The 10,678-nt window shown below is 46.2% G+C and overlaps 1 protein-coding gene and 1 pseudogene across 2 annotated transcripts in view; one reads left to right on the top strand and one right to left on the bottom strand.

Moving 5' to 3' along the window:
• Window positions 1-716, bottom strand: part of Ndfip1 (Nedd4 family interacting protein 1) — a 46,526-nt gene extending 45,810 nt beyond the window's left edge. For both annotated transcript variants that reach the window (XM_031365543.1, XM_031365544.1), the window contains exon 1: window positions 446-716. In XM_031365543.1, coding sequence (XP_031221403.1) covers window positions 446-508 — 63 coding nt within the window. In that variant the 5' untranslated portion in view covers window positions 509-716. The remainder of the gene's footprint in view (window positions 1-445) is intronic.
• A 46-nt stretch (window positions 717-762) lies between these two features.
• On the top strand, window positions 763-9,920 carry LOC116087081 (annotated as a pseudogene).
• The last annotated feature ends 758 nt before the right edge of the window (window positions 9,921-10,678 follow it).

Raw genomic sequence — 10,678 nt, 5'->3', positions numbered from 1 at the left:
TTTTGACTCGAATCTTTAAAGGGAGCGAGGGGGATGGGTTTGGACAGAAACGAGGCTCCGAAACCCTGAGTAATCGCACCTCGCTGCGGACAGCCGCCAGCAGAGGTACCAGTGATTAGGATCTTTTCTTCTGAACCCATTTCCTTTACCTTTTTGGCTTAAAAAAAAAAAGAAAAAAAAATTTCTCGCCCCCTGACTTTCCAATGACATCAAACCAAAGCTGAGAGCAGGAAAAGCTGATGCCTCTTGGTCGGAGCCCCTAGAGCGCCACGAGTTCAGCCTCCGGGCCCCGCCCGACCTGGGAACCGGGGTTAACGAGGTCCTGCCCCGCTGGCCCGAGCCACGACAGGCCCAGGCCCCGGGGTCCAGCCGAGGCCCGGCGCGGCCTGCAAAGCCCCGGCGTCGAGTGGCCGGCGGAGGGCGGGGCGGGCCCGGGGCCGCTCACCTGCTGGTACCCGCTGCCGCAGGCCGGCTCCACGGCCGCCAGCGCCGCCAACGCCAAGGCCATGGCGCAGCGGGCCTGAGGGAAGGAGGGCGAGCGAGAGAGCTGATCGGGCGCGGGCGCCGCGGCTGGGGGTCGCCGGGAGGCCGAGAGGTACGCGCCGCGGCGTGCGGATGGACGCTGCCGACGCTGAGACGCTCTCCTCCGGCTCTGAGCGCCGCCGCCGAGGCTCCGCCGCGGCCCCTGGGGAGAAGGCGGGGACGACGACGATGACGCTGCGCCGCCCCGCCCCCTCCGCGCTCCGCCCCGCCCCGCCCCCTCCGCGCTCTGCCCCCGCCCCTCCGGGCCCTGCCGCGCCCCTCGTCCCCGCTGCAGCTTCCCTGAAGTCACTGAAGTCGCCCCCCTGCAGGGTTGAGGTTCCTTTCCGTTCCCATCATAAATGCCATCCTCAGAGGTAAGGAGGGGTTAGCCAGCCACAGGGCCGGGGCCTCATCCCGCTAGTCAAGACCCTGAGGATGTATGCGCATTGGCATTTAAATATCCTCAAATAAAGTTTTATTGTAACACAGCCACGTCCTTCTAGTGTGGCCTGCAAACTCTAAAGGTGGCTTAACCCTTTTCAGAAAGTCATTGCTGACCCTAAATGTTGACTAGGTTATTTCTATTAGAGCCTAATGTACGCGGCCGATTAGTAGTTTTTCTGTTGATACAGAAACTATATTACCTGAAAGAAATTGAGGAAGTAATATCAAAGTCGAAACTTGAAGGATTTTTCTAGATAGCAGTTACATGTACTGAGGCCACGGCAAGCGAGAGCTAGCCTCGCCTAACTCAGAGCTCTCCTCATTTGGTTGTAGGAGTTCCTATGAGCAGCGGTTCACAGACGAGGAAACTACAAGAGGATTCACGATTTTACTTACTGACCCTGATCCGATGAGGGGAAAAGTTGGAAGGCAAGTCTGTTAAGCCGGCTTCCTTAACCAGTATCACACTGTTTAAATTATAAGCTTTGTTGAGGCAAGAGTGTTTGTCTTCCATTTTCTACATCATCTGAAGAGTATGGCTATATTTCGGGCCGGGGCTGTTTCTTTTTATCATATCTAGTGGTCTAGAATCACTACTAAGCACACATCCATATCCATCTTGGATGAGGGACTGGGAAGAATCCTTCACTCCTTAAAGCATGTTACAATTTCTATTTCTTTTTCATCGTTTTTCCAAGTTAGTATTCTGCAGTTGATTATTACAGTAGAGCTATCTTAGCCTCTAATTTTTTAACTTTAGATATATCTTTATGTATTAGTTATATTTTTTAAAACATAACTGCTTTGAACTACCCTAAGATTTTCATATATAGGAATATATTACAATCAATAAAAAAAAAAATGCCAGGCAATAGTGGCACTTGCAGCCCTGGGGAGTCAGAACTTTTGAGTCTAGGGGCAGCCAGGGCTACATAGAGAAACCCTGTCTCTGAGGGGAGAAATTCTATAGAGCTGAAGAGACAGCTTGGCCTTTAAGAGCACAAGCTGCTTATCCAGGGGACCCAGGGTCAATCCCTAGCACCCACATGGTGGCTCACAACCATCTGCTTCATAACTCTAGTCTGAGGAGCTCTGAGTCCTCTTTTAGCCTCTCAAAGCATTGCAGGCACATGGTGCACAGTCATGCAGAGAAACACCCATACACACAAAATACATATTTTTAATTAAATTTGAATAACATCTAGATGTGAATATTTCTCAGCCTGTGTTTCCACATTCAAGTCCCTATATAGCTCAGTTTCTAAGTATTAGCATTGACTATTTGTTTATGTACAGAGTGGAGATAAATTTAGAGGTATGTGAGAGAGGAGATAAAGTTAGCGCCATGCTAAGCTAGGATGTCTGCTAAGCTGCTCACTCCTTTTCTTTCTTCTTTTTCCTTTTCCTCTTCAGTGCTGGGAACTGAAGCCAGTGCCTTGTGCATGCAAGGCAAGCACCCTGACTCTGAGCAGCATGTCAAACCCAGAAAGACAAACTTTAAATGTTATTTACTAACGCGGGCCAGACAAACATAATGTGCTTCCATGTGGTCTTATATAAGGAAGGGGAGGAGTCTGATTTGAAATTTAAAAGCATAGATCATCAGTGGGAAATGGAAACCAGGTTACTCTGTCTAAATTTATAAGTAAGAAAAAATAAAAAAGCTTCTGTCTGTCCTGTCACATACGGCTGTTACAACAACTGCCACCATCTTGCCGGCTGTTGCTGAAGGAGGAGTTGCTGTCTTCCATCTCTTAATGTTTCCCTTAATATCTATATGCTGCTTGTATATGAGTCCAATATATATAAATTATATAAACAGTAGCCTTTCTCACAGAACTTGCTCTCAAGAGCCAAAGAAAATCCTTCATTTCTAATCCTCCTCCAGAACTCTTTTATTTTCTCTCTCTCTCTCTGTCTCTGTCTTTCTTTTTTCTCTCTTTTTTTAATACCCTCAACCATAGTTTTTTTAGTAACAATATTTAGATCTCTATTTTTCCCCTCTGAGTTCCCTAAGCTTTTAATACACAAATCAAGATTATTTGTCTTGATTCAATGCGCGTCTAAACTAGAAATTGGAAGACTTTCTTCTCTCTCCGGACTTTCCAATGACATCAAACCAACACGGAGAAAAGAATGAGTGCCTCCAGGTTGGAGCCCCCAGAGCTCTGGGAGTGGCAGCTGCAGAGGCTCGAAGTCAGTGGGGAGGAGGCCACATTGCTTGTCCTGCCGACCCACCCTGGTGCACACCAAACAAACAGGGAGCGTACTCTAAGGCTGAGAAAACTGCACCCGGCTTCATCTCCAGATGTTGTCAAAAGAATTTCCACTAGGAAAGTTATTAATTTCAGATTGCTGCACTTAGAAACTTATTTCCTCCTAGAGCCACAGTAATATTTTCCATGCACAACCCTCTTTATGTGACTTGCTGGTGCAGAATCATCCGTCCTAGGAGAGAAAGGAAATATTATGGAGAAGTGGGAGTGTAGCTCATGTCTGAATCGCTTTCCTTCTCTAACTTAGATAAAATCTCTGAAATAGATGTGGCCTTCCATCTGCATAGGAAGCTTGGCCTAGGCAGAGCTCGGCTTCTAAGTAGTCAAGTGTCCCTTCAGTTTGTTGAAAGCCTCAGTAGTCTAGCATCTCATTTGAGCTGCTGCAGCTACTCTTACAGAGCTCCAGCTGAACCAGGCCGTTTCACTTCTCCTGACTGAGTGTTGTCTTTTTTTTTTTTTAAAGATTTATTTTATTTATTTAATGTGTATGAGTACACTGTAGCTGTACAGATGGCCGTGAGCCATCATATGTGTGGCTGCTGGGAATTGACCTCAGGACCTCTGCCGGCCCTGCTCGCTCCGGCCAGCTTGCTCCAGCGTAATACACTGTAGCTGTCTTTAGACGCACCTGAAGAGGGCGTCAGATCTCATTATGGGTGGTTGTGAGCCACCATGTGGTTGCTAGGATCCGAACTCAGGACCTTTGGAAGAGCAGTCAGTGCTCTTACCCGCTGAGCCATCTCGCCAGCCCCGAGTGTTGTCTTTTAGGCACACTGCCTTGCCATCGAGTTTTCTTTAAGAGCAAAGGTAATTTCTTCACATTCCAAATCAAGAAGTTAGCCACTGGTGACCACTGCTGTTGTAAAGCACTTCCTGGGGGTTTGGACACTATCATACACCATCTCTCTAATCCTCATAACAAATGCACTCAGCAGATAACCCAATTCAAGAAATTCATAGCACTTTTTCAGCTAGGGAGGGATAAGGCCAAAGTGAAGATTCAAGTCTGCCTGACTTAAATGTGAGCACTGCCAGTGCATGCAAAGAAATGCAGAGCACAGAAGGACCAACCTTTGGGTCTTCACAGTGAAGCAGAGTAGATAATAAGCTTACATAAAAGATTATGCTTAGCCGGGCGGTGGTGGTGCACAACTTTGATCCCAGCACTTGGGAGGCAGAGGCAGGCAGATCTCTGAGTTCAAGGCCAGCCTGGTCAACAGAGTGAGTTCCAGGACAGCCAGGGCTACACAGAGAAACTCTGTCTCAAAAAACCAAAAACAAACAAACAAACAAACAGGTTGGGGCTAAGCTCAGTAATGGAGTACCTTTGTAGCATGAACAAGGATTTACTCCCTAGACAGACAGACAGACACACACACACACACACACACAGAGTACTACTTTAATGGCAGCCCTGTTGAGCTGAGGAATAGTGAAGAATGTGAGCGGGTGGGATAATTAGGTAAGGGCTGGAAAGGAAGAGTGTTAAATGAGGAACAGGCTTCTCTGCATGGGAAAGAGGAGAGCACACCAAGGCATGAACGTGTCTGCACAAAAGCTTACCTCGCTCAGCACAAAGCTAAGCGGCCGATCCTTTACACAAAGGCACTGATATTAATGACTCCAGGCTCTGTGGACCATAAGCTGGCTGTCACAGATATTCAGTGTACACTCAGTGTTATCATCGGCTCACAACACACAGCCAAGGATGTTACCAAACAAACTGGCATAGCTGTTGCTAAGGTTTAAAGGTTACCCAAACATCATTCCCAATGTAGTTGTATTGAGTCAGGCATGATGGTACATGCCCGTAACCAGAATGTGAAGAAGGGCTGAAGCAAAGGGCCACCACTCCAAAGCCAGTGCCAACTAACATCCAGAGCCTATCTCAAAAACCAAGTGAAAGGTTATAAATGTTACAAATACACATTAGATTTAGAATCTAATTAGAGGCCTAATTTGATTACATTATTGATAGTGACCCGGAGATGAACGAAACAAGAGATAACACTGAGACCAAGGGAGAAGTTTCTTCCATGGATGATCACTAGTATTCAATTACAAATACAAAAAAAGGAGAGAGAAACATTATAAATCTGTTAAGCTAACCCCTTTATCTTAGACAAAGTATATGCTTTATAGTCATCTATCTTATGCTTGTGAGTGCTTCGGTCACATGTGTGTCTGTGCACTACTCCTCATGCCCATGGAGGTAAGAAGAGTGCACTGAATCCTCCTGGGAATGGAGATAGAGACGGTGCCTGTGAGCCAGCATGTGGGTTCTAGAAATCAAACTCAGGTCCTTTACAAGAACAAGTGCTCTTAAGCACTGAACCATCTCTCCATCCCACCAAGTCTATACTTTAAGTTTGAGTGTTCCTGTATCCCAGGAATAATGCTATAATTGGACCATATGGGTTGACACACTTGATAGGGCAAATGTGCATTGTCCAGCTCCAGCGTCTATTTGGCTGACCTGAAACTCACTGTGTAACCCAGGCTGGTTTTGAATTCACATAAATTCTCCTACCTCCACCCCTGGGTGCTAAGACTACAGATGTGTACCAGCACACCTGACTCTGAGTGATCCCTCTCACACAGAGAGACTTGAACTTGCCCAGGAGCACACGTGGAGGCCAGAGTTTGCCTTCCAGTATCCTCTCCCACTGCTCTTCACCATGTTTTTTGAGACCAACTCTTTCACTGAACCTAAAGCTTGCTATTTGTGCTAGATTGGCTGGCCAGGAAGCCACAGAATCCACCTGTCTCCACCAACCTCCCCTTGCCAGCACTAGAGTTACAGATGCCCATGCCTACACCCAGCTTCTACCTAGGTGCTGGAGATCTGAGTTCTGGTACTCCAACTTGCACTGCAAGTATCTTACCAAATGAACCATGTCCCCAGCCAAAAATATAAGTCTTTAAATGAGGATTATGCAGAGATCAGGCTGTGCCATGCCCAAAGATATTCTATGTTGTATAAAACAGTGATTTTTCTTTTTCTAGACTGTGCATTGCCCTCAGAGATTCCATCTTACAAGCAGCAGTTGACTCTATTTTGAAGATGTGGGACGACTGCACCTGAGTGGACATGTGAACAGTACCATCTGTCTGGAACCACCCACATGGCACAGACTGATATATGACTTATTCCTGGGAGTAGAATGTTCCCTATAAACTTATCTGTGAGAGATGAGATTTTAGGGACAAATGTATGTATTAAAAGCACAAGAACTCGATGCAACTTTCCTTCCCATAATCCCCTGCGCCTGTCCTTTCCAACTTGAGTCCCTCAGAATGGCTCTTGCAAAGGGTGGCAATGAGATGGTGACCCAAAAATACACCATCAACATTCACAAGCACATCCTTGGAGTGGACTTCAAGAAGCATGTCCCTTGGGCACTCAAAGATATCCGGAAATTTGCCATAAAGGAGATGGGAACTCCAGATGTGTGCATTGACAGCAGGCTCAGAAAGCCGTCTGGGCCAAGGGAATAAGGAATGTTCTGTATCACACGGAGAACATGTGCTCAGAAAATGTAACGAGGATGAGGATTCATCAAACAAGCTCTACACATTGGTAACTTACATGCCTGTTACCACATTTAAAAAATTCTACAGATGTTATTTATGTGGATGATAAGTAACCTACTAAATGTCAAATAAAGTTCAAAACAAAACAAAACAAAACAAAATAAAACAAGAACTCATTGGACACACCAGACCAAGGGAAGTGTGTGACTCTCTCATCTGGACCCAAAAAAAGGAGTGAACTGATAGCACCGTGGTGGCAATGGTGCCCACCCACCTGTCATCTGACCACCCTGTGTATGCAGCAAGGGACAGACAGGCAGAGACCACCCTGTGTGTACAACAAGGGAGAGACAAGCTGAAACCTCTCAACTACCCCAGGAGCTTCAACTTAACTTGGCCTCACTTTGATGTGGCCTTACTCAAACTGCTGCCCACCCATCTTGACCTTCCATCTGTCTGCGGAGATATTCATTCAAACCTGCTTCTGCTCTTCACTTTCCATTGCGGCTGCAGCTCAACTCTTACCCTAATGCCTAATCTAACGGCTAGCAGCTAGCAGCTTCTCCAGCCCCTTCTGCTACCCAGCTGGTTGCAGTATCTTATCAAGACTCAGGCATACCGGTCAGTTTCTGAACTTTGGCCTCTTATGCCTTTTGACACTCTTTGCCTCCTTAACTCTTTGAGACCATCCTATAACCTACCGATAGACAGACAGACAGACAGATGACAGATGGATAGATAGATTGATATTTACTGTGTGATATAATTTACCATCTGAGAGTTACTATTAGTAATTAAGATTAAAATGAGAAGGAGTCATTATGAAGGCTCAGCAGGTAAAGGCACTTGCTTCGAAGCCTGATGGCCTGACTTCAGTCCCTGGGACACACTCCTGCAGGTTTCCTGCCGACCTGCATGTGCATATGGACAAGTGCACGTGCGCATGTGCACTCGCTCGCCCTCTCCCTCCCTCTCTCTCTCTCTCTCTCTCTCTCTCTCTCTCTCTCTCTCTCTCTCACACACACACACACACACACACACACACACACACACACACGCACGCACACTACATTAAATAAATAAAGATGTAATGAGAATTTTTAAAAAATATTGACATATCTGCATTCATGTATTCAGGGCTATTGAGAGCAGGACTACCTGGTAAATTACTGCCATTGAAGCCATCATACCTTCTTAATTTTATTGATTTTTTTCCCCCGGTTTTTCGAGACAGGGTTTCTCTGTATAGCCCTGGCTGTCCTGGAACTCACTCTGTAGACAGGGCTAGCCTCGAACTGAGAAATCTGCCTGCCTCTGCCTCCCAAAGTGCTGGGATCAAAGGCAGGCGCCACCACTGCCCTACTCTTAATTTTATTGTTAATAAATTCTGATGTTGTATATGTTCTATGTTTCTGGCACGCGGTGCTCACAGTTATTTCAAACTGATTATTTCATGAAATAGCAGACACAAGCTGCTATGGAAGTAGTAGACGTGTGACTCTTTTGCAAGGGAAAGTCATAGCTATAGGTGTGGAGATCTGGGTGTGTTCTGCTCTAACTTACTCCTCATTGTAGAAGTCAGAAGCTCCTAGGCTGTGCCTCATCCTAAGTGACTCCAGTGTTAAAAAAGCTGTGCAAGCAGGAAGGCAGAATGACTCTGCACCTAGTTTTTCATGTGAATGGTCACCATCTGCCCACACAGACCATGAGACACAGGCTGACGATTTATTGATGCCAATGAAACATCACCACCTGGGAAGTCACCCGTTTACACCAGGCACACGTGGACACAACAGAAACCACGTCAGAAGCACCAGGCAGGCCTGTGAGCTCATCACTAGACTAACAAATAATGTAATGCCCTTATGTGCATCATAGAAGAGGGAAAGTGCCTAACACCGTAGGGTACATTGCCTCCCCACACAACAGGCGTGCCTTCCGGAGCATGTGTCACGGGAGTCACGGATCACAAACTCCCAACTTAGTCTCTGGGTCTTCAGCTGGGCCTATCATGGCCCACAGGAACTGTCATGTGTGCAGCCGCACTGTGCTTTGACAGTCCTTCCCCTGAAGAGTACGTGACTGCATTCATTATGTTGATGGCTAACCCCCTGCAGTATGTATGTATCTGCTTTTGTATGTATCAGCTCTCTGCTACCTTAGGTGATGCTCCTTTGGACTCTGTAGCCACTTTAATCCCATCTCAACCACGATGTAATCTATATACTATGGTGTGGTTTGTGAGCTGGTGTACCTGGGAGCTGAGAGCTAATAATCAAGGTAGGAACAGAATAAGAGAATCCATGCTTGCCAATAGTCACAAGTGTCAGGTGAGATTAAAAAAAAATAATGATTTAAAGATGATGATCTTGGCATATCTTGTGCATATATCATTTTTAATAAATCCCAACACTGTGGGTAGACACAATCATGCCCTCTATATGATTGACACGGCTCTCTTGAGACAAAAGGAAATCTCTACTTGTACATGAAGGAAAAGGAGTTCTAAATCTCAAGAGACTCTTTATCAATGAAGGCCCTAATTATATCTGTGATAATCCTGTGTTTGCTTTTCCTGGTTGCTCTCCAAATTTACCTAACGTTTTAGGTTTTGTTCTATTGCTATGAGGGGACACCATGACCAAAGCAACTTTTAAAAGCAAGCATTTCCTTTTCCTCAGCTGCCACCAAAGTGCTCAGTTCTTCCGAGGAAGCTAAAGCCGTGCTGGGATGAGGCCCTCACTTTATCCGGCGACTAGCACCATGCTGTGTGCCGGCAGTCCACAACTTGGCTTCTCTGAGCTTGCTTGCCTCTACTCTGCCCTCATCCTGCATCCTCGTGACGGTCACGGAGGATAAGATCAATGCCCTCATTAAAGCAGCGGGTGTCAATGTTGAACCTTTCTGGCCTGACTTGTTTGCAAAGGCCCTGGCCCATGTCAACGTTGGGAGTCTCATCTGCAATGTAGGGGCTGGTGGGCCTGCTCCGTCCACTGCTGCTGCCCCAGCTGAAGAGAAGAAAGTGGAAGCAAAGAAGGAAGAGTCCGAGGAGTCGGAAGATGACATGGGCTTTGGTCTTTTTGACTAAACTGCATTTGTTAACATGTCCAATAAAGAGTTGAACCTGTAAAAAAAAAAAAAAAAGCAAGCATTTACTTGAGGGCTTGCTTAACGTTTCAGACATTTGATATATTATTATGGATGAGGAACATAGCAGCACACAGGCAGACATGATGCTGGAGAAGTATTTGAGCATCCTGACCCACAAGTTGCAGGCCTAGCATGGGCTTTTGAAATGCCAAAGCCCACCTCCAATGACACGCCTCCTCCAGCAAGGCCCCGCCTCCCAACCCTTCCCAAACAGTCCTACTAACTGGAGAACAAACATACAAACACAAGAGCCTGTGGGGGGACATCTCAACCACCCCTACCTAATCTGATTCTTAAAACTCTGATCTAGCTGAGACTATTATTGCAAACTGAACTCCAAGTCACCTATACGACAATTCCTCATTCCCTTGTACATGCTACATGTGCATGTTAGTCACCTTTCATTTGTCCTTCTGCCCTTTAATGTGTCTTTTATTGCAGGAGTTTCAGCCGTGTGTCTTTTGTTACAGAAGTTTGAGCCATGAATTTAGAAGAATAGTGGCGAAATTATTTCCTGTTCCCTACAAGACACTGTGGCCAACCAAGAAGTTAGAGAGAACAAAATGTTCAGGTAGGACAAAGTCAAGGCTGATCTTTGGATACAATGTTCCCAGCAGCTGAATTTCAAGTACCTTGAAAAAAAGAAAGAAGAGCAGGGAAGAAGCCTGACTCCTCCAAGTCCTGGGGCTGAGTGAGAAACTGAAACAATGGCAGCTCACCTTTCCCAGGGTGGTAGTTTACTTGCTGTGTTT

This window comes from Mastomys coucha, unplaced genomic scaffold (assembly GCF_008632895.1).
Source record: "Mastomys coucha isolate ucsf_1 unplaced genomic scaffold, UCSF_Mcou_1 pScaffold13, whole genome shotgun sequence".
NCBI classification, from domain to species: domain Eukaryota; kingdom Metazoa; phylum Chordata; class Mammalia; order Rodentia; family Muridae; genus Mastomys; species Mastomys coucha.
The sequence above is the reverse complement of the archived record's forward strand: the minus strand, read 5'-3'. Positions and strand labels throughout refer to the sequence as shown.